Below are 25,842 nucleotides of genomic sequence, written 5' to 3' on the forward strand. Positions count from 1 at the left end.
TTGAGATAATAGGACTTAAAGTTAACTTGCTCTAGTAGATTATTTAATTTCACTACCAATAATTTTATTGCTCCATTCTCAAATTCTAGATTTATAAAATATAAATAATTGTGATGTTAATTGATGGAAAGATTTGGTGGCTTGATACACTATGACTCAGAACATCATGAACAAATAATTTGAGTCAAAAGTGACTGGTGTCACCTACTGGCGAATTCTTGGAATTAAGACCTGATCCATTACTACTCGGAAAAAATTCAACTTCAGATAATCAGAAAATGAATTAAACTCAATTTATAAAAATTTGTGACCTGGTTCACTTCAGCTTTGAACTCTTTATATATCCACACCTCTCCTACACGTATTTTAGCATGTCTTTGAGGACAGGTGATGAAACTGTTGACACACAACAGAATACAGTAGCATTATGGAGGCCCTATCGTGCACCGTGTCTGGAATGTTTTCACAGATAATTTTATGTACCAGTATGAAATATTCTTCTAGCCTTCGAATTACAATTTTATATTGTCTAAAAAAATACGCATCCAAGGGTTGCAAAAATCTTGTAGACCTAGTTTTCGGAGGGATAATTTGTGTTTTAATTGTTTACCATCTAAAGTATTGTTTACGCCTTCAAAAGTAGATATTTGATAGCAGTCCCAACCAGGGTTTAATAATCGGCCTCCTAATCAATTCTAAATGGATATTTATATTTAATTCAATTTTTTCTTTAATAGAAAACCTAGTTAGGTAGGCTATCATTGAGAAATTTATTGGAAATGCAACAAACAATTTAGGCCACAAGACAAATTACATTTTATAAAGAATATAAGTGATGATTAATTATGCTAATCGATGACTTCAGTATGTAGTGGAGGATATCATGTCCAGAGTGCTGTCAGGAACTTTTAATTTTCGGAAGACTTCTAAGGACTCCCATGGGATTGTGCCTCTAGCACCAATCATAATTCCTATAACGTCCCATGTCTTGATGTTATATTTGGTCCCCAAATTGCTGCAGCATGGCAGATAAATCGCCCATTTTTCTTTGCACACTTCTCTAGGTTGTTCCTCGCTGTTCTCAAAACGGACTGTGGGATCGAGAATGAGTCCACAATTTTTTTTCGGTCTATAATAATGATATCTGCTCTTCGAGTTGAACCGTCAGCAGAAAGGCACCCAATTTCCTCGTACACCTCATGCTTATCAGCCCGGCGAAGTTCATTGGCAATCATGGAGCGAATTTTATTATGACAGTCAATTCTCAGTAATTCTCCCTTCCGGCGAAAACCCAGCACATGGGCTAAGGTTTCTTGCTCATCATGGGTAGTAGCAAGGCTTCTGCCTGGAATAATGCTGCAGCTCATATTGATCGCTTCAGTCCATTGGCTGCAGGAGAGATCCTTCTTGTTGGAAATCCATGCATTCCCTTTCTTCCAGTGGGAATAAAATGTCATCATTCTGACAACACTATGAATCCAGAAGTATTAGTGCCTTTCTGGGAGAAATACGTGATCTTTACCCATCTTCTCACGTGATTTTTTTTGTCAGTTTACCGTTACTTGCATCGACCATGACATTAAATGGCTTATCGTTGTCTACACGTCCAAATTCCCCTTTCAGTGCTTGAAAGCATAGTATGTACAGTCGTGTTCCTAGACTTCCAGCTGCATACCTATTGATTTGAATGGTGTACAAATGAGTGGAATATGTCACGGATTGCACTACTACTTTATTAATGTGAATTAAGAGAAAACAAACTGACTAGAGCATTAATGCATGAGCTATGATACGGCATCGCAGTGCTATGAGGATCCGAGTGAGCCCAAGAAGTGGTGTAAGTCGCAAGTCATATTTCACAAACAAGGAAAAAGCTAAACGAACAACTATCACCATATTTCTTAACGAACGATGAGCTAAATATGCATTTTCATTAAATTCAAGGTACATGATCTCAGACGGTTCTCTTGTGAGTGTCGGGCCCGGTTTCTTCGACATTTGTTAAAATGCACCTAACATAGCATTAATTAACTGTAAGTTAAAAGTATGAATTGCTGTTAAAAATATTGCGTTTCTTCAACTTTACATTTCACATTTTAACATTCCGTTTGTTAACTCTCTGTTAGGATCAGAGATTCTAGAGTTTAACCATAACCTATAACCAAGTATACGCTCAATTCTGTTTTCTGAACTCTGACAATTGCGATTGTCACTTGTTTCCGTTGTTTGATTCAGAGAGTATAGAAGTCTTTCTATTCTCTCAGGTTTCATTTCTACTTCTTTCCGTCGTCTGTATCACAATAGCGTGGAGTGGCGTATTGGTATTGCTGTTACGAAATGGAAAACACTGGAACAAATAGAAATCGTGGTACTAATTTCTCTTCGTTCGAGTGAAGCTTTCTCCTGGAAATTATTTCGCAGTATAAACCAATTAATGAGAATAAAGAAACAAACGGATCTAAGTTGACAGCGAAAAGTGAGGCTTGGCAGAAAATAGCCCATACCTTTGTATAAGCTTCTGTTCTGTCAAATCACAGAAATCATCTGCTGTGTTTATGTATTCATGGATATCATTTCCTAAATAATCAAGATATAAAAGTTCAGCATCTAATGCATCAGCCATATTGGATAACTTACTTCTATACTAAGAGAGAGTTAAATGATTTAACTGCATGAAATTGGGCAGTTAAATTAACATTGGTTTTTAACAGCCTGTTAGTACTAACAGTAGTTGAAGAAATGCTTCAACTGTTAAGTTTACAGTTAAAATGGAATAACACCGTTATAATTTAACAAAGGTTGAAGAAACCGGGCCTTGATGTTTTTATGTCCTGTATGCTGACAATGAATGGGCAGAAATGTGAACAGTCACACGATAGAAATATTTCGACTTGTGACTCACAGGCTGGGTTATTTCATGAGATGACTAACAGGTGTATTTTGTTTATGAAGCCTGTAAGTAGTCTGCTTATGTTTAAATCACAAGAGTAATTCGCTTGCCTGCCACATGCACTGAAATAATGGTCGACTTATACTATATTAAAACCGTACACATATTGTACAGTGTATACATTTTATCTTTCCCCGCTCACAGATGTAGAGCAGATGTGGCAGTGCATAGTGCAGCTGTACATGTAGGCCTACACATACGAGTGAGGGAAGATAAAATGTAGGCCTATGCACTGTATATCTATTAAGGAAGATAATCTGTAACCTAAGACAGATTTAGTCAATTTTGCTACTTAATTGGAACATGTATACACATGATGGTCAGAAACCATGAGTACCACAAAATGATTAGGATGTTAAAGTAAGAAATAAGCATAATAATTAGAGAGGATACCATAAACTACAATAAACTTGACCACAAAAAATGAAATCATATCAGCCTTAGGTCTAATTGTTACTTAGGATTATAAAAAAAAAAATACTTAAGAAATTGAAGAAAAAAATAACGAACTTTAAAAATAGGCTATATTCAATGCATCTGATACTATTTAATTTTTTTTGTGGTCAAATTTACCCTAATTTACAGTATTACATTTCCAAATTTTTCTCTTCAGTGATAGAAAATATCCACATAAGACATCAGTAATTCGCGTCATATGCTTTCCTTCTAATTTCATTTTTCAAATTTATTGTTCTACCTAATAATGTGGTTTGGAGCAGTTGTATATCTGTGACTTGCCACAGTTTGCACTAAGATTTAGTTTGCACTTCTTTCATTCTATGCAATGCGCATAACAAAGTATATAAGGTAAACAATGCACTTGCAATATACCCTTTGAACAAACAGTGTGGACTATACAGTCTGTTAGAGTATTATGGTATGGATGCTTCTGGAAACAATGTCCATGCCATACTTAATGTGATGTCAATGTGTTTGAAAAGCTGGATGACTGGACGGGAGCAACAAATAGCATCCTTCTTCTACCTACATATATGTCCTTAATGTTATAAAGAAACAAATAGTGCAACTTCAACTCAACAGTTTAGATTTTTTAAATATTACGAAACTGAAATTTCGGCTTTTCTATAACACATAACACTGCTTAACTTCCATTTCTCTAAGTTCTATGGTGCCTGAATCTGTGACAAGTTAGGTTAGATGTGTATGTGTGTTGTTGTTGGTTTTCTGTAGACCTTGAATGTGCGTTTGTTGTCGACTTTTGTTATTGTGATGTCACACAAACACACCCCCACAGGAAATAAAACAAAAGGCGCCAAGACTAGCAACAACCAGTTCTGAAGAAGGCCAATAACAGACCGAAACATGTTAACCAGGTGCGATAGAATTTAACACGAGAAAGACATATAATACATATTCAGAAATTATAGTATGCTGTTTTTACACATTTCAGGTGAAGCAAAGTACCTGTCTTAGTTTTGGCGAGGAAATAAAATCTGACATCACTGGACATTGTTTTCATTCTGTTATTCACTAAAATGCCATCAAGCTCTGCTGAGAGAATGAGAAAAATGAGGAAGAAGCTTAAGGAGGAAGGTAATTATGGTAAATATAAAGAACATACAATCTGTGTAAGTAAATATAGAGAGAGAAAGAAATCAATCTTCTTAATGAATCCAGCTGTTTGCTGACAACATAAAGTCCTCTATAGTCCACTGTAGTCTATTCAGTTGTTGTTTTTCACGAGAAATGAGGGGTATTTTGATCGGTGTTCATTATAGATGCCTGTTGCTAGTAGCCAGAGGTAGGGTGTAGTCAATATATACTGCAGGGCTGTGTCTTCTGCAACTGGTACTGATGAGTTTAATTTACTTCTTTTGTGGCTTATGGATGGACAGTATAGAAGAATGTGTTCCAGATCTTCATCATGATTATTACACCACAGACAAGTAGGATTATCAGAAATGTGAAATCGGTGTAGGTGCAATAGAGTGACAATGTGACCTGTTCTGGCTCTTGTTAACAATGTTTGAACATGTCTGAGCAAGTTTTTGTACATTTCCAGGTCATCTGGTTTCTTTTGTACAGACTGTACAATTTTTCCATTGTCAGAAGAGAGCCAATTGTTGATCCATAGGTTTGTAAAATGAGACTTTACTGAAGCAAAAGCATTGGATAGAGATTTCACTTGAAGAGGTCTTGGTTGCAAATATGTTGCCTGTTTTGCAATATTATCGACTTTCCCGTTTCCAGGTATACCACAAAGAGAGAGAGAGAGAGAGAGAGAGAGAAAGAAAGAAAGAAAGAAAGAAAGAAAGAAAGAAAGAAAGAAAGAGAGAAAGGAGAAATTTAATTGTAAGACGAAAGTGAAGAAACCAATTAAAGAAGAGGGAAAAGAAAAAAAACAGGGAACGTATTGCCAGATTTAGGCGTCTAAAGAAAGAGAGGGCCGAGACAAAGCTCGCAGAACAAGACCACAATTTCTGTGCCTACAAAAATTCAAGTTATCTTGAGAAGGCTGCATCTCGTGCTCAGAAAGCCCTTCCAAATTCACCACGCAAAAAAAGGTGTGTTGTGAAAAGATTATTTGAGACTTAGTAAGAAATTCAAACTTGAATGCGGAAAAGTGTTCTCATACAAATCCAAAAGGACTGGATGTAAGTACCGTCACTGCAGTAACTGAATTTTACAACAGATACGATGTAAGCCTACAAGCACCAGGACTGAAAGATGTGAGAACCATACATAAACCAGATGGTTCAAAGGAGAGAATGCAAATCCGGCATTTATATTCATCACTTAAGGAGACATATGCCCTCTTCATCTCAGAACATGGCAGTATCAATGGCAAGAGTAAATGTGCAGACCTCAGACCGAAACATGTTCTGCTCAGTTGACAATTATCACATAATGTTTGTATGTGCAAGTATCACTCTAGGGTATGCTATTAGGAAAGCCCAAGATAACTGAGAGGGTTTGGAATTGAACGGGTTACATCAGCTGCTTTTCTATGCGGATGACGTGAATATGTTAAGAGAAAATCCACAAACGATTAGGGAAAACACGGAAATTTTACTGGAAGCAAGTAAAGATATAGGTTTGGAAGTAAATCCCGAAAAGACAAAGTATATGATTATGTCTCGTGATCAGAATATTGTACGAAATGGAAATATAAAAATTGGAAATTTATCTTTTGAAGAGGTGGAGAAATTCAAATATCTGGGAGCAACAGTAACAAATATAAATGATACTCAGGAGGAAATTAAACACAGAATAAATATGGGAAATGCCTGTTATTATTCGGTTGAGAAGCTTTTATCATCCAGTCTGCTGTCGAAAAATCTGAAAGTTAGAATTTATAAAACAGTTACATTACCGGTTGTTCTGTATGGTTGTGAAATTTGGACTCTCACTTTGAGAGAGGAACAGAGATTAAGGATGTTTGAGAATAAGGTGCTTAGGAAAATATTTGGGGCTAAGAGGGATGAAGTTACAGAAGAATGGAGAAAGTTACACAACACAGAACTGCACGCATTGTATTCTTCACCTGACATAATTAGGAACATTAAATCCAGACGTTTGAGATGGGCAAGGCATGTAGCATGTATGGGCGAATCCAGAAATGCATATAGAGTGTTATTTGGGAGGCCGGAGGGAAAAAGACCTTTAGGGAGGCCGAGACGTAGATGGGAAGATAATATTAAAATGGATTTGAGGGAGATGGGATATGACAATAGAGAATGGATTAATCTTGCTCAGGATAGGGACCAATGGCGGGCTTATGTGAGGGTGGCAATGAACCTCCGGGTTCCTTAAAAGCCAGTAAGTAAGTAAGTACCACGAGAATTTCATTTTGGCTGTGAATTCTTTGCACAAAGTAGTTTCTGCATGTCCTGCTTACTCATTGTCTTATCTGGATGAAATTGTATGCCAATCAGCAAAAAAAAAAAATTGCTGGGTGATGAAATGCTCTGACTAATGATAGGCTGTACAATCGTATGCAGGAAAATGTCTTTAATCAAGAGGCATCCACACTGAGTTGTTCATGGCACGTATGGGAAGAAGAAGGACGTTTCACCAGAGTACAGGAGGAGGGTAGTGCAGCAGATCTGGCAGAATATATAATTTCCTTGTTGGCCTATTTATTGGAACATTTTTTTGTGAAAAGAGAACAGGCAAAATTCTATAATGAAGAAAGGTTAATGGCTACGTCTTTAAGCTTCAAACCAAATGTAGCGGTCGTACAGGTGGGCTTCTCTTGAAAAGTTTCCATGTTCTGCACAAGAGGCAAAAAGTGCTTTCCATACTACATTCCTTAAACAGCATTCGAAAATTCCTCCCGCTATCACTCAAGAAAATACTAGTGGAAACATTAATAATGCCCCACTTCGATTATTGTGATTTTCTATTGACTGACCTGAATGTCAACCAGTCGCAAAGATTACATGTTCGTAATTCTTGTGTTCGCTTCGTCTGCGATGTCCGTCGCGCTGACCACATTACCCCATCCTTCCAAACTCTAAACTGGCTACGGCTTAACGAATGTAAAAATTGTCATTCTCTTGTTCTCCTTTTCCAAGTCCTTCACACCTCTACACCTACCTACCTTGCCTCCCGTTTCAGTTACCTGTCATCATATCATAATCTCTTCACACGCACGCAAAATAGCCGCATACTAGCCATACCAACACATAAGACATCATCGTATTCATCATCATACACAATCTCGCTCTCACGCTTGTGGAAAAACCTACCCAGTGACATCAGAGTCTGTAGGAATTTAGTAGTGTTCAAAAGCAAACTGTGTAGAGTAGGTTTACTGTTTACTTAATTAATAAAAACAATTTTTTTCTCTCTTCTTAACTTTTACAATAAACTCTCTAGCTATTATTAATCAGTTAATCTTTTAGTACTTTGATTTTTGCTGTATTTGTAAATTTAATATTAATTGTAATTATAATTGTAATTGTATTCTTAATATTGTAGTTGTAATCCCTTGGTAGAGGGGAAGAGAAGGCCTGATGGCCTTACTCTACCAGCTTAAATAAAATAATAAATAAAAGATGAAGTACAAAGTTTTCATTGGGTGCAACCTCAAATCAGTTCATTTACTGTAGCAGCCTGGTATTCGGGAGAACATCACCCCATGGTCATAGTGTCTGATAACCTGGATCATACAAAACGCACTGTGGTTGCATACGTGGACAGGCTACTTGAAGAAATTCCAACTGAAATAAATGAAGTCAGTGTTTGGTCAGATGGACCAAGTTCGCAATTTAAGAACTCATATATTGCAGCTAGTCTGAAAGTGCTTCAAGAAAAGCATAAACTGCAGGTGATAAAATGGAACTGTTTTTTCACTTCACATGGCAAAGGCCTGGTAGATGGCATGGTTGGCGCTGTGAAGAAGCACGTCAGAACACACGTCTTATCAAGAAAATCTCAAGTTTTCAACGCAGAAAATTTTGTTGAAGTAGCCAGAAAAGTATCATCTGTGAAGATAATTGAAATGCCTTCTGTAGATATAAAAGAAAGAAATCAGAAAATGAAGGTGGATAAAATTTTTGAAATAGCACCTATCATTAGTGGAATCACTAAAATCCATGCCACGTCCCTCAAAAATGAATTGAAAACTTACTTCTTAACAAAGCATAGTACAGTGAAACCTGGTCAAATCGGAACCTGAATAATCCGGAATTGTCTACTTCGGAACAATTTAATGGTCCCAGTGAAATTCCTATGTAGGTATGTGTAATTTTTCCTGAATAAAACGGAAACTGTCCAACGCAGAAACGGAAACTACCTGCTACTGTTCAAAACAGAAACAATATTTTGGGCACACTGCTTTAATGTGAACTATATTTTGAAACAGCGTGTTATTTCAAGGAATATACGAAATAACCCTATATATTACGTAGGTTACTAAGATAAAAGCAAGTTTTCTTTGCAAAATTTTAGAGGTGCGAGGGTGTGTTGGCCTGTCAGTCATAAATTTTACTTGACTAGGCACACGAGTCACTTGAAAGATTTGCAATGCTTCACATTTGTATACTGTCGTAGCTAGACAGAGTGCAAGTGTAGTTATTTCCTGATAAAAAAAAAGTTGCGTAAAATGTGGCATTAACATTAAATGATGAAGTGAAATAACTTTTACTTCAATAGGAAAATTAGAAATTAAGTGTATGTGAAATAATGTTGTAGTTCAGTTGTGGAAAAAACAGATGTGACACTTTAAAAAATAAAGGTCATAATGAGTGAGTGGCTTGCGGCCAATATTGGTGACATAACAGGAACCAGAAAGCAACTGTTCATGTAGAAATAGATGAACTGTTGTGGGAGTGGGTTCTTCATGACCTTTCAAAGAACATGTCAATTTCTGAATCTATTCTACAAAGCAAACCCTTGAACTGGCAAATAAATTAGATAAATCAGAATTCAAGGCTTTTAGTGTATGGGTCCTAGTCCAATTAAATTAATAATGTGCAGTGATATACAATGCAGTATTATAGTGTAGTGTTAGATAATAAATTGAATGAGATTAGTAAACTTTAGTAATGGTGTGTGGATAAGCTTCAGAGCTTCTACCGCGTTGTCTTGGTGTTATTGGCTGATGTAGGACCACGTAGGACCAAGCAGATGCCAGAAGAAGAACCTACAACCTATACTTAGGAACGAGAAACCAGGTCTCCACATGTACGCGGAGTCCCCACCCCCCTTCATCCTGACAACGGGCACGGTATCAAGGTCACTCTTTCGGACCTTATGAGGACCAATATTTAATATGAATTCTCCCCCTTCATATAGACCTCAACCAGATTGGACCACGTAGGACCAATCAGATGCCAGAAGGAGAACCTACCACCTATCACAGCAAGTACCCCCCCCATCATCGAGACTACTATATATATAAGTACTGGCAGACTATTTCCTTATCCAACTGCTCTGAAGATGGCCACAACAGAGCGGTCGAAACGTCAGCCAATAACACCAAGACAACGCGGTAGAAGCCCTGAAGCTTATCCACACACCATGTACACCAGCCGCGGAAGCCTACGCAAACACTAAACTTTAGTAGCGTTTAATGACTAATGAATGAGTTACGATAACATTAATACAGAAAATGAGATTTTAATCGAGATGATTCACCAATGGAATAAGCATCAGAAAGTTGATTTAATATGAGTAGTGTTAAACGGAATATTTTGTACTTTCTGCAGTTTCCGACGTGTCATTTTGTTTTTCATGTATACGGATGATAAAATATTCCGTTTTAATTTCACACCTGAATAATACGAAAACTTGTCCACAACGGAAAAAAAATTAGGACCATGTCACTTCCATCTTGAACAGGTTTCACTGTAATATGTCAAATAACTTGGAAGTACTGATATTACAAAAGATAGACTGTACACAGGATGTCAGAAATGGGAAATGTGTGGAAGTGGAGCTGCAAGGAAAACGCAACATCTCGTATTATGCTGCAATTTGTCAGGCTTCAATCGATGCTGCAGGTGAAGTAAAGGTTGAGTTTTTTAAAAAAGTGGGAGAAAATAAATCACGCTTCAATGTCAATGAGGGAGATACAGTATTTGTGACTAGAGAAGAAATAAAGTGCATTCTTCCAGATCCTGAATTGGAGTGCAGGGGTGACAAAATATATTACTTACTTAGTTACTGGCTTTTAAGGAATCCGGAGGTTCATTGCCGCCCTCACATAAGCCCGCCATCGGTCCCTATCCTGAGCAAGATTACTCCAGTCTCTATCATCATATCCCACCTCCCTCAAATCCATTTTAATAGGCCTATTATCTTCCCATCTAAGTCTCGGCCTCCCTAAAGGTCTTTTCCCCTCCGGCCTCCCAACTAACACTCTATATGCATTTCTGGATTCGCCCATACTTGTTACATGCCCTGCCCATCTCAAACGTCTGGATTTAATGTTCCTAATTATGTCAGGTGAAGAATACAATGCGTGCAATTCTGTGTTCTGTAACTTTCTCCATTCTCCTGTAACTTCATCCCTCTTAGCCCCAGATATTTTCCTAAGCACCTTATTCTCAAACACCCTTAACCTATGTTCCTCTCTCAAAGTGAGAGTCCAAGTTTCACAACCATAAAGAACAACCGGTAATATAACTGTTTTATAAATTCTAACTTTCAGATTTTTTGACAGCAGACTGGATGATAAAAGCTTCTCAACCGAATAATAACACGCATTTCCCATATTTATTCTGTGTTTAATTTCCTCCCAACTATCATTTATATTTGTTACTGTTGCTCAACAAGATATATTATAAATATGAAATGAATATTAATGTTGCTTAAATTTGGTTGTCATATCTACTATGACCTGTTTTCAATATGCAGATATTAGGGCCTATGTACTCATTTGTATTGGATTTATTACATGATAAATAATTGTAAATTAATCATAAGTACCAATCATTTTGTCATGTTGATTATGTAATGTGAGTGACGAAAAACTGTAATGTGAAAGATAAAAATTGCATTTATTAATTTCAGATTTACTCCAATAAATTAAAACTTTTGCTTCAGAATCTTATTAATGTACAGCTGAAAAATTGTGTTTCCAGAACTTTTACAAGAGCAGAGATCTTCATGTTTTCGAATGGTGAAATTTATGACATCTTCCTGTAATGTGATTGACAATAACATTTCAATTTTTTCTCCATTTATTACAACCACTGAATTAAAAGAAAATATATTAAATTGTAGGGAATTGAATGAGGAATAAACATGTTTTATTGATGTTTTAAATTTACTTAGGAAAATAGAATTTATGGCAAAAACAATGTGGGAAAATAGTCAACTTGTAATGCGAGTGACAATGGAATGACCAATCTACATAATAGCAGGCTACTCAATCAACTCACTATAACACCAGAACTTTCGAGAAAAGAAGTAACATAACACTTTTAAATTAACGACGACACACAATGGTTTGAAAATCCAACTTTAGGCTACAACAAAGAACTTCGTAATTAAGATGAGCTTTAAAGCATCCAACGAAAATAAATCAATCAGAGATTTATACTGGGAAGAAAAACGGTGAATTTAAATCCAACACAAAACAATCACCTTAGGCAGTGTGTGTAGATTATAAATTAACAGGTGCTCAAGACATTTAATGGCATTGAAGATAGAGTTCCGTAAATAACAGAAATCAAAGTAAATGTGCGTCAGATAAATGCTTCAATCTGTAATATATATTTATTTTGTGTTTACAAATAAAAGTTTACTTCATCATTCTGAGTTTCGTCACATCTATTTGTTACTGAACAAAGTCTTAATAACTTAATTCAAGACAGTGCCGGTAATCAAATATGGACAAAAAAAAAAGTTTCCTATAATGAAGGCACAATAATTGTTTTAAGTAGGCTATATAGCCTATGCACTATTTCTAACCATTTCATGAAAATTTGTTTCAATGACCAAAATATACAGTAGGCCTACTGTAGTAAGATTCTTGCAGACGTGTTCCTTACGAGCTCTAAAAGTTCAGAAATGTCATTGGAATGTCTACGCACGCACGCACGCACGCACACACACACACACTAAAAAATCGTGTTTTCTATATCAAATATTTCTCAAACCTAACGCCAGTTTAAAACTTTAAATAATGACAATATAACGAACAAGTACATAACAGATGTCGTAACTTTATGACATACCGTCGAGCGGGGTGACTTTGTGCCATTCGCGCATTTCATAAAAAAACGTGACGAAGTAGTCTTTAAAACAGTCACGTAAGGAAGTAGACTTTAAAACCTTGTCACGGTCTTAAAGAATACTTCCACACGTTTTTCGCGAATGGCACAAAGTCACCCCTCGCGACGGTAATGGAGTAGGTTATCATTAACAAAGCCACATATCAAATTATTAATTTTTAACTGATGAACTAGTGGACTTACTCGTGTTAAATATGTAATATTTGTAAACTAGGTACATAATAAAATAAGAAATAATTATGGACGCCTAAATATTTAAATTTTCCAAATTACGGTACCGGTATTTCGAGACTAAATTATCTAATCCATCGCTGGAGTCACAAGATAACATAGACCTATAGTACCGGTAACTATAAGCTCAAACGGCTGAGAAAACATTCAACATTTTATTTCTGGTGGGCATTTGGAGTAAATTTACAATAACAACAAAGAACAAAACATTCAACGTTTTATTTCTGGAGGGAAGGGGGGAAAAATTCACCGAAGGGGGAATCTGGAGTGAATTTATAATAACACCGTACAGAGCGTCGTTAACATGTCATATTATGAAGGTATAGCTATTACAGAGATGGGCTCGTATTCTCACAACCCTTGCAAACGCTCTAGTAATGTGTTTGTGGTATAATTGTCTAATACACATCAGTTCATATTTAATCAGTATTATAAATACATATGGTGGAAAAATTCTTTAGAGTACGTTTTATACAACAGTTAGTACATATTTGACATTTTCATAAACATGTGAACAACTGCGCCATTCGTAGATTGGAGTACACTATATATTATTGATCACCATGGCAACGTTCTAATGACGTCACTATCTGGCGGATTGCCAACCGCTGCGCCTGACATGATATCGATCTAATGTAGGCGTTAGACAACCCGCATCGCGTCAAAGCAACTAACTTCGGCTAATTCAGGACAATCGTAAAATGCAAACCAATTAGCGTCAAGCGTCCAAACTGAGATCTATACATCCATATTGTACATCGCTTAAATTTCAATTAGCTGAACTCAGTGCTAAAATGGAGTAAGACAGATTTAATTTTATGGTCATTCTCAAATTGTGAAGTTGTCATACAAAACAAAGGATCTTCCTAAACGCTTTCGAAATTTGTTAAACCAAAAATGTTAATAAATTTTGGGTAACAAGGAAATTAATTTTCACTTAAAGCAAACGTTATATCAAAACCCAAACCTTACAATATGACTCATAAATTGATATTACAGACGTCGTAACAAAACAAGCAATCTTGTATTTATTCTAATAAATTAAACATATTACTATCTCGGAAAATGTATTTTTAAATAAATATGCTTCAGCCTAGTCCTTAATCGCAATTATAGTTTAATTATACAGATTTCAGAGTAAAAGAATTTCGTCGTGCTATATAAAAATCATCTAATTTACGTATACATAATTATAATCTACTAGGAACCAATAACATAATTTCATTTCCACAGATAAAAATTTGACACAACGCGTAATACCGTACTAAAACACCTTAACGTCAAATTCATTACGTAATTTATTTTCATATATTGTCAAATACGAACATTCCATTTGTTGTGTATATGTAAATTCTACTTTAAAATGCATAAAGGAATTAACGTTATGATTAAATAATTACGTTACATACACACATAATCACGTTCTTCATATACTGTATCATCGACCAACACCCCCTTTTCTACAATAACCGTTTTTCAGCCTATTTAAGAAATAAGCAGGACATACATATGCCCTGATATAAGACAGAATACTTTTATCAATATAATATAACTGCCATTACAAAAGAGGAGCATGCAATACTTAATTATTAATAAATAATCAAGGCACTTACTTTGTCCTACCAATGCTTTAAGCGCCATTTTGATAGACTGTCACTTCTAGTCGAGAGCTGCCAACTTCTGAACACAAAAATATATTTTACAAAATACGAGTTGCTCTTTCTCTGGAACATAAGATATACATATCTTGATTATTTTTATCTGTTGACACGTCATATATTCGTCATACATTCCTTTTGGTGTTTTCAGTACTTTGTAGCATTCACAAGGCGTTTTGTTTATCTTTAAGCAACAAAACTGTATACATTATAATATAATATAATGCAGTGGGGCCAACTTATATGGGCTCGTGGGGTCCGAGCCCACCCAATATAATTTTAAGCTGTAAAACCAATATAATTTGTCGTGTTATCACAGTTTAGTATATACAGTTACGAAACTCGGGATGACTTTTTGCATTTCTCGCGATAGTTGCTAGCCGCTTGGAGGGCTGTAAGTACTAGGAACAATAAATTGTGATCGTGATCTAATATAGGCCGTAGCAGGGTTGCCATACGTACGACTATAGTCGTACGTATGGCAACCCTGCTACTAATTGTACTACGTGCGACCGAACGAAGTCGTACGCAATTTTGTACGACAATTTTACTGAAGGGACAAAATTATTTTGGAATTCACAATGTCGGACTATAATTAGAAAAAAATAACAGTTAATTTGCCCCTTTTCTAGACAGCTTTTCTTCATTCAATATGTCACTGACTAATATCCCTGATCACAAATATATATGCTTTAAAGGGATAAATATGCTTTGAATATCAATATGATGACTACACTTGCCATGCAAATCATAAATTCGTCATCTTGAGCTCCAGGTTTCATGTACAGTGCTGTTATACCAAAGTACGAGTTCAGAGGTCTGCTAACTTCAATATATCTTCAGCAAATCAATGGAGATATTTTTTTATGAATGAAATAGTACCGTGCTAGGATTAATAAATCTAGACGCGTTGACATTTTAGCGCGGTCGCATTTGAGTCGACTGCAGGTGGATTAATTTGATGTAATCATCAGTTGTCGCACTAACTGATATTAAATATCTGCCAGTTATAAAACATAGAGACACCGCCGGCCAAAGATAAAGTTTCTGCTGGCTTTCAATATAATAATGTTGTTTCCGACCAAGCGTACTCATGCATGCTTTACCGTAGAAGTGAGTAAAGTCAATCAGTGAGTGTATAATCGATCATTTGCGATTTTTATTGAAAATTATATATTTTCTCAGTTACTTGTTAAAATTTTGTTATGCTGACTTCATTGCCTGGCATTGCAAATGTAAGCGAGAGGGACAACAAAAAGCCTGCGAATGCCAACAATGGGAACACAGTGTAAGTGAAGTGAAAATTGTTATTTTCAACTTTTTCTCTTAAATGAAAACAAAGTCTTACAAACTATAAATTACTGTATCGTCAGCAGCATAAGGAGACAGGAAGTATACGTAAGTACTTTTCGTTGAGATTGTATCCTGAAATAATAGTTTTGCAGTTCGTAAATGTTAGTATTGAAATTTATTATTTTAAGAGAACTTGTACCTTTGTAGGGTTAAGTCGATCATGCCATCGACCTACTCGAAGCAGATAGAACCAGCAGGAAGAATAAATTGTTCACCGAAATACCTCCAACTAACACTTATAAACAGAAAAGTATCATAGTATAGCTTATATTGATGGGATAGTTGGGAAAGAGGAAGGCGAAATTATGGTGAATTTCTTGCGTAAGAGAAGCACTGCCAAAGGAACGTATTTTGTACACCCCTCTGTACCTAACGATGCGAACAACGTTGTTTCTAAAGTGACAGGAGGAGGGGAAGATTTCAAATAACATCTGACATAAACCTAAGCAATGTTGAATTGCATTTTAGATTATAATTGAAGTGTGGCATTTCATTGTAAATTTTGAATTCTTAAATCTTTTTTTGTTGGTATGTGAAGTATTAAAATGTGTTTCTATGTTTTATAAGTGGCAATTATAGTAAAGTTTGTACAGTGGAGACCTATGAACCTAATTGTATCGAATAGTATGATCACAGTAACAAAAGATACACTATATTATAATGCTATTGGCATATATCGTAGATTGTTATTTTTTACACCCCTTATAACAAATAAAATATATGTAATACACTTAATTTGTTTTTTAAAAACGTAAACAGTGATCGACTTTACTCCGCAATATTTTAAAATCGATCTTAAACTAAAAATTCAATGGCGATCGACTTTACCATATTTAAGCAGGTAACCTCGATCACAAGTAAAAAAATCAGTTTTTTATAGATTGTAATTCAATTCTTGTAACGTGCCTTCGTAAGTGAAGGATATGACGACAAAATGCTATTTTCTGAGGAACTTCGCTCCATTGAATAAAGGCAATATCATAAAAAAAATAGCAAAATTTTGATCGACTATACTCTCCTCTACGGTACCGAAAATGATAGAGTTTATGAAGAAAGGTAATTTGAATGCTAAATGCCATTGTGGATATCAAATATAATTACTAAAATTCTTGATTGGATGAAGAAATGGATGCTGAAATAGGAAAGACTGGAGAATGCTGGGTTTGCAGTGAAAGATCTGTCCTTGGACAGAACACTATGAATGAATGAATATAAATTTATAGGCCTATGAACCACTTTTTATGGATGTTATGTGAAATATATTTGTGCGCACTATCTATAAAATAGTAAAATGATGAATGTACGACAATTTTATGCTAAAGTACGACATTTTTCATAAGTTGGTATGACAATTGCGTTTCATTAATCTGGCAACCCTGGCCGTAAGGCAGACCATGTGACTCGCTTAAACCGATCGCGAAGGGCGGCGCGTTTGAACCATATAAACTAGTTGGAATACATAAAGAGTAACATACTGTATATTTCTCTAAAATGTAGTGTAATTACATTAATAAAATTTAAAAGCGATTATGAAACACTTCAGACATAATTCACTTGCGAGTTAAGGTGTAATATTATTTTTGGTGTGAAAATTACGTTGTATGTATGTGTAATAGTGTAATAGGCCTACCTGCCTTTATTTCGATTAAATATTGCGAAATTCTTGTACATTCATTTATGCACGATTCAATAATTTTCAGTTGCACAGCACGGATATTTAGATATGTTGAAATTATAGGTTATAATATATTTACTGTACCAGTACTTTAATATTCGCATTTATACATTATAATCAAGCATAAACTTACGTATGATAACTTGTAAATGCAATTTGTCTATTTTTCAGTTGTATTTATTAGTTTCTTACGGTACTCCAATCTGAAGTCCGGTTAATGTAATATGTTAGTAGGCTAAACTACCGCTGAGGTAGTTCCTTTGTACTCATACTCCTTGCATAATATACGGATCTGTGACAGGTTAGGTTTGGTTAGTTTAGGGTTTTATTGTGTCTTGCTTATACGATCAACTGGACCTCCACAAAAAATCTCTTGTAAATTCAACGATTTTCACTTCCGAAATCACAGGAACTACCTCAGCGCTAGTTCCACCGCTTTACGAGTGCTACCTTATTGGCCTTCGGACACTTGACTAAAGAACAGCTGTACTGCACTACCGGTATATTGAAATACGGTAACCTATCAGTGCTATTACTAGAGCAACTAGGTTTACAAAGCCTTCAATGCCGTGCCATTATATATGTATGTCATATGGAAATTATAGGTTATGTTTATTATATTTAACTTATATTCCTATATCCGCAATTATACATTATAATTAAGCATAATGTCATGTATGATACCCCGCACATTCAATTTGTCTGTATTTTAATACTACAATTGAGTACTGAATTATTGTATTTATCTACTGCCTAAGAGACGAAGTAAGACAATCGTTCGTACACTAATTTCATAGGAGTGGTATGGTAAATTTTCTATCTACAATTAGGCAAGGTAGATATGCTAAATTAAAATCACAATATAAATTCTTTTTTATTAAACCTCAAAATATATTCCATTCTAAACTTAAAATGTTGATGCGAACAGATTGTTAACATGTAAAATTCCCTTCACATTAAAATAACACAGTTTTGTAATTATTTCTGCAACATATTATGCAACAAAGAGTAAACGGAACTTATGGACGCATTACGCTAAATAAAACTTAGTAATGATACGCAATAAAATTGTGATATAATATTTCACTGAGCTCCATACATTGAAATAGAAAACCTGAACATACGTTATCGTCTGCTAGGGAAAGGGGTCTATGATGAGGCGATAGTAGCGATCCTGGTGGTCAGCACAGTGTTGTGTGGTGGCCCAACATATTACCCAAGCAGCCGCGTAGTCAAGTTTACTTTTCCTTCTTACTGTTTATATTTGATTAAAATACTTATACTTACTTACTGGCTTTTAAGAAACCCGGAGGTTCATTGCCGCCCTCACATAAGCCCGTCATTGGTCCCTATCCTGAGCAAGATTAATCCAGTCTCTACCATCATATCCCACCTCCCTCAAATCCATTTTAATATTATCTTCCCACCTATGTCTCGGGCTCCCTAAAGGTCTTTTTCCCTCGGGCCTCCCAACTAACACTCTATATGCATTTCTGGATTCGCCCATACGTGCTACATGTCCTGCCCATCTCAAACGTCTGGATTTAATGTTCCTAATTATGTCAGGTGAAGAATACAATGCGTCCAGTTCTGCGTTGTGTAACTTTCTCCATTCTCCTGTAACTTCATCCCTCTTAGCCCCAAATATTTTCCTAAGAACCTTATTCTCATACACCCTTAATCTCTGTTCCCCTCTCAAAGTGAGAGTCCAAGTTTCACAACCATACAGAACAACCGGTAATATAACTGTTTTATAAATTCTAACTTTCAGATTTTTTGACAGAAGACTAGATGACAAAAGCTTCTCAACCGAATAATAATACGCATTTCCCATATTTATTCTGCGTTTAATTTCCTCCCGAGTGTCATTTATATTTGTTACTGTTGCTCCAAGATATTTGAATTTTTCCACCTCTTCGAAAGATAAATCTCCAATTTTTATAGTTCCATTTCGTACAATATTCTGGTCACGAGACATAATCATATACTTAGTCTTTTAGGGATTTACTTCCAAACCCTATCGCTTTACTTACTTAAACTAGAATTTCCGTGTTTTCCCTAATCGTTTGTGGATTTTCTCCTAACATATTCAAGTCATCCGCATAGACAAGAAGCTGATGTAACCCATTCAACTCCAAACCATGTCTATTATCCTGAACTTTCCTAATGGCATATTCTAGAGCGAAGTTAAAAAGTAAAGGTGATAGTGCATCTCCCTGCTTTAGCTTGCAGTGAATTGGAAAAGTTAAAATACTTATAATATTACTAATTATAAAAATACATTGGTATTTGGTACCAACTTTTTTTACAAAATCTATAAGATTAGGCCTACTGCAACTACTGCCTAAAATTAAAAATACTATTAAGTATTGGTAAGTTGTGACGAGTTATTCCAGCTTGTTGGGGTAACATGTGGTAATCGTCGACCCAGAAATTCATCAAGAAATTTTGTGCACTTTGATGATTTAGAAAAAAAAAAACGCTGCGAGCCCAGAAAGAGTAGCAAAAAATATATGGCATTCAGGTATACTTGAAGCACTTTGGGACTGCGCTAAATTTAAACAGTGTGCATAGCATTGAACAAAGCTTGTGGAAAAGGCGCCTTAATATTAGCTTGACACCAACTAATGAAGAGGCCATCACTGCACTTCCCTCTGTACGACAAGTTTCTTACTGCAGTTTGAAAAGTCTTGAATATCTCTTAAAAATAAGATCAGAATGTGCTGCCGCTGTTTTGTCCTCACATCACGGAGGCACACAAACCGCTCTACTGTTGGTGACGTAAATCTGGCCCTGTAACGAATTTCACCCACTCCACTTCTAACAGTCCGCAAGCTGTCAACAAACACGTGACAAACCGAGGTAGAAGGTAGAGAAGAGACTGCCCTGCTACTGCTACTATTGATAAAGAAAACATATTACTCACCGGTGAATCATAATGCTGTTGCTTCAATTACATTAGCCTCAGAAACCGTTTTAGCTGTATTTGATAACAGCCATCCCATTAAACTGAACACATTCACCTGTTAAAATATTTTATTTACTATTACATATTACTTGCTTATTTTCTGTTACAAAAAAGGGCGCTGTTTAAAAAAAAACAGCACTATATGAACGATTGGATACACTTAGATAAATCACACGAGAAATGCCGAAATTCACACATTAACCAAAATGACATATTGCAAGAAAGGGATGAATTCGCATTGCATATTTCTGACAACAAAATCAGAAGGAAAATAAGTTTGAAAAGATTTCTGGTAAATTACTACGTGCATTAGTTCGCCGAAATTAACTATTTCATCAAACATTTGTGACCAATGGTAATTAAAACATTATTGGAAACTTAGGACTGCAGTGTCCTAAATGTAATACATCAAATAGCAAATACACATTAAAGCGATCTGAGGGTATTCTGAAAATGACTATAACTACATCTAAATAGTAAATACTAGTTCGCTATTATGTAGTTTAATTAGTAACGGGAAAACGTTTTGCCTATCCAGTCGCAGTCCTTTCAACAGCTGTAAATGAATTAACATACTCCTTTAATAAATTGCGAGTTAATCACACTCTTCAGTAATTTCAAAATTGTTTCGATAAGCTAACTGTAAATTAACAGGAAGTGCCAGCCAGCACTTTGTTGTAAAAATAGAATAAAATAATACTTTTAAGAAGTCGCGTTGTGAAAGTAGCTAGCAATAAATTTTCACAGGAAAGAAGTGTAGGATCCGCAATTACGACAGCGTGTGCTTCACAACTAGGCAGTCCGTGGTTCCATTCCTGACGTGGGGTGAAATTTATCTCTATGCCACAGGACTCGGTAGGTCTTGCACTTGTCCTGTAACGTCTCCACGATGGTCCTGTATTGTGAGAGATATGCCATCCCCTACATCTCGTTGGCTTGTTGAGTCAGTTATGGCGGAGATAAAACAAGACAAAGAAAGAAGTTGTGTACGAAGACCTGCCGAAGGATAGCGAGACTCCCTCGAATCATTAAGAAATGGACAAAGGGCTAAAGTAACGAAGAAGTTCATTACCCGTCATCATGAATAATTATCAAATCAGGCTTGGCATTGAAATCAGATTCCCGCTTTCAAACTAGGCAGAGGGAGTCGGATGTTAACACCGAATGAGTAAGTCCAAGACGACATTTATTATAACTAAAAGCTTGAAACAATTATAAAGAAGAACACACTAACTAAACTAAATTGTTATAACAAAAACTAAAGAGCTAGTAATATATTACAGAACGCGAAAGCGAAAGATCACCAGACCAAATGTTTTCAACATGTACAACACACAGGCAGGCAAGACTGAGGACCTGACCACCTGACAACCATAAACTGACTGACAAACTCTCACTACTGAAGCGTGTGGTGGGTGGGGAGCTATTTTCACCCCTAACTTCTCCAAGTCCTAGGGTCGGATTTACCAGTCACTAACAGTACCACCCTTCCTTCAATCGTATATTGATAAATGAGAGAAAATTGTGATTTATTCGAGACGTCCATTGTCTCATCAGCTAATATGGCAAAAAAATATCATTTTCTGTAATTGCTGTTTAATTTCCTTATTAAGTGCACTGGCAACAGATTCAATTAAATCATTTTGAATACAAATGCCGTTTATAAGGCTTTTCAGAATGTCTCTATTGCGTGTTACCTTTTCGTTATGTAGAATAATACTTTGTTATGTTTGGTCACTTAGCTCAGTTTCAATATGCACAGTTTCAAAAGTCGCGAGTGCGTTAGAAGCACGAATATGTGCAATAGCAACATCATGATCCTGTATTGCTGTAGTTAATTTACTGTATTTAGCTTTACTTTTCAAGTCATTGTTGATTTGCAAATAAGAATTTGTGAAATAAAAACCAAATTAGGAAAGAAGCTACACGTTTCATTTCACTAGAAACAGTACATCCAGGTGTAGACAACTCTCTGGCTTCAGGTTGCCATGGCACCTAAAAATTTTTGTGTGGTGCCTGAATTTTTTTTATTAAGTTCTAACTTTTTCAAGATTTCTGTTTCTTTTATGTTGTTTCGACCAAAATATAATGTTCACAAAAGCAGTCGTAGGAAGAAGTTTAAGTTCGTAAAGTGTTTTATTAATTAATTATAATATTGTTTAATGTATTTGTAGGAAATATAGGGGCTTTGTATTTCAAGTGTACATGTTTTTCCCTCAACATCAGTAAGTCCATCAGGACTTGCTCCTAGTATGCCTGATGAATGAAGCCATAAACCTGTTTCTTGAATATATGGGTAATTTTTAATTAGAACCTTAAAATTTTGAAGTTTTGTATATATCTGTAATGTCAAACATAATTCTTAACAATACAGGTGAACTACCAAAAACAAACTGAAAATTGCTGTCAAGGTACAACATGCTTAACTCCATTGTTCTATATTGCTGCTCTTCTCTAATGTGCTGTTTGACCCCTCTATTTTGACAGCCTCACACCTATGTGGCACTCCAAGAAATCCTTACTATCATGAAAGGGGGTTTCTATTACCAAATGTTGTAAGATGATTTTAAATGTGTTAAAATGCACAATATACAGGGTGATTCACGAGGAAAGGTAAAAAATTTAGGATGTGAATTCTGAAGTCATTCTGAGTAAAAAAGTTCATGTGAATATAGGTCCGTTTTCGAACGGTTACAGAGATATGGCTCTTTGATTTCACAAGAACTTCTGAGATTTCATTGTACTAACTTGCATTTAGAGACAGATAACGGACGAATTTAAAGTTTATATTCACGTATGCCTAATATTCTAGATGTCGGGGTCGATGTTTTCGCACATTTTCAAAGGTACCTCCTTCTGCTTCATTGCACTGTTTTTGCTCGGGCGTGAATCGTGCTCATCGCTCGTTGCACGTAACTGTTCCTTATGCCATATCCAAAATATGGTCGATTAGCGCCTCTCTCGTTTCCCCCTTCCCTTGCTATACCAAGTCTTTCATCCAACCCCATAGACAGTAAATACTCTTCTATATGGTACCTTCCCTTCTGTTCGGAAAGCGTAGTTCATATTCAGCGACGGCACGCAAGGAACTTCCATCGCACAAACCATAAACATACACAATATCGGAGTATTCTGTAGTCGAAAATTTATAAGGCATCTTGAAAAACACAACTTAACACTTCCGATAACTGTACCTGTATAACTACTGTACTGTAGGTAGCTGACTGGACTGCTGTGAACTGATGATAGTGTAGGCTATTTGTGTTATCTGCAGGTTCTGTGTCATTACATCAGACAAGGGCAGGCGATTGGACATTTGTAATGCCCCACCACCCGATTTCTTTCTCTTATCTACATCACTCACAATACAGATTCCAATGTTACGTCATTCATTGCGACCTTGACCTTGTCTAATGTTTCGTCTCACGTCAGCAGCATATGATAACGTCTGATTCACATTGGGGTGATACGTTTTACAAAAAAAAATGCATCTAGCTCGCCATCGTTCGAAAACGAACCTATGTTCATATGAACATTTTCACTCAAAATGGCCTAAGATAACTTATCCTAAATTTTTTATCTTTCCTCGTGAATGACTCTGTATATATCTTTTGTAGCAATTTATTGAATGTAGCAACTGCTGTGGAGGTAAAACAGTTATTTGATTTGCTCAGTCTAACATTTGGTTCTTGCTGTAACTGTGAAATTTAGATCTATTAATATAATTGTTGAGGTTTTTGTTAACACCTAATAAACAGGTTAGTATGCATAGATTTACAACAGTTAACATTTTTTCTCTGATGAATAAATGTCTACAATGTTTATCGTAAGGAAAACCTGTATACTTTTTTTTTTTGAGAATGAGAAATTTGGATACCTAGCTAGCACTGCTATTCGAAAACATAAGATATTACACCCTAGAGAAGTGCATAATGTGAGTTTTGAAGATATGTTTGGGGTATAAGAGGTTTTAAATCTATACTAGTAATAAATCTGTAGCCGAAATTTTTCTGGTAATTTTCGATTTTCCAAAAATAATTGGTCCTAACATATATAATTAACCACCCTGAAACCGAAAATCGCTTTTCTGAAATTTTTGTCTGTCTGTCTGTATGTATGTTTGTTACCTTTTCACGCGATAATGACTGAACGGATTTCAATGAAAATTGGAATATAAATTAAGTTCGTTGTAACTTAGATTTTAGGCTATATGGCATTCAAAATACATTATTTAAAAGGGGGGTTATAAGGGGGCCTGAATTAAATAAATCGAAATATCTCGCTTATTATTGATTTTTGTGAAAAATGTTACATAACAAAAGTTTCTTTAAAAATGATTTCTGATAAGTTTTATTCCTTGAAAAAGTTTGATAGGACTCATATTTAATGAGATAAATGAGTTTTAAAATTAAAATAACTGCCATCTAAGGCCGTGTAATGAATTAAAAAAAAATGACTTCGTCTATAAGGGGCCTTGGACAGCAACAATCGAAAGCTATGAAAGATAGCCTACAGAGAATGTTTCTGTGTTTGTATGAAGTAATATCGGAAGCTAAATTAACCGATTTGTATAATTAATTATTATTTCACCATTGGAAAGTGTAGTTTCTCTAAATGGACATAATGCTATAATGTTATTACAGTAACTTCTGATATAATATATAATATAATATAATATAATATAATATAATATAATATAATATAATATAATATAATATAATATAATAATTAATAAATAATAAAATAGATTAAATAAATTAAAATAACATAAATTAAAGTAACTAAATATAGAAATAAAATAAATTAAAATCAATAAAATAAAATAAATTAAATAATTAATTACTTAAAGATATTGAATAAAATATATTAAATCATATAAATAAATAAATTCAATAAAAATGAATAAATAAAATAAAATAAAAAACAAATAAACTAAATAAATTATATAAAATAAATTAAATCAAATAAATAATATAAATAAATAAATAACACATGAAATAAATTTAAATAAAAAAATTAAATACAATACATTAAAATAAAATAAATAAATTAAAATTAATTACTTAAAATAAGTAAATAAATAAAATAGACTAAATAAACAAATTAAATAAATAAATGAAAATAAATTAAATAAATAAATTAATAAATAATTAAATTAAAATAAATAATCTAAAGTAAATAAAGAAATAAAATAAATTAAATTAAAAAATTGAATATAAATATTTGAATTACAATAAATAAATTAAATTAAATAAGTTAAATAAAATAATAAAAAAAATTAATAAAATAAAATAAATTAT

The 25,842-nt window shown here is 34.8% G+C and overlaps 1 protein-coding gene across 2 annotated transcripts in view; it reads right to left on the reverse strand.

The window, feature by feature from the left end:
- The window catches only part of Rop (Syntaxin-binding protein Rop), a 105,704-nt gene extending 91,054 nt beyond the window's left edge, over nt 1-14,650 (reverse strand). For both annotated transcript variants that reach the window (XM_069834136.1, XM_069834135.1), the window contains exon 1: nt 14,502-14,650. In XM_069834136.1, the coding sequence (XP_069690237.1) occupies nt 14,502-14,529 (28 nt within the window). In that variant the 5' untranslated portion in view covers nt 14,530-14,650. The remainder of the gene's footprint in view (nt 1-14,501) is intronic.
- Nucleotides 14,651-25,842: the final 11,192 nt, after the last annotated feature.

Source organism: Periplaneta americana, chromosome 8 (genome assembly GCF_040183065.1).
Source record: "Periplaneta americana isolate PAMFEO1 chromosome 8, P.americana_PAMFEO1_priV1, whole genome shotgun sequence".
NCBI classification, from domain to species: domain Eukaryota; kingdom Metazoa; phylum Arthropoda; class Insecta; order Blattodea; family Blattidae; genus Periplaneta; species Periplaneta americana.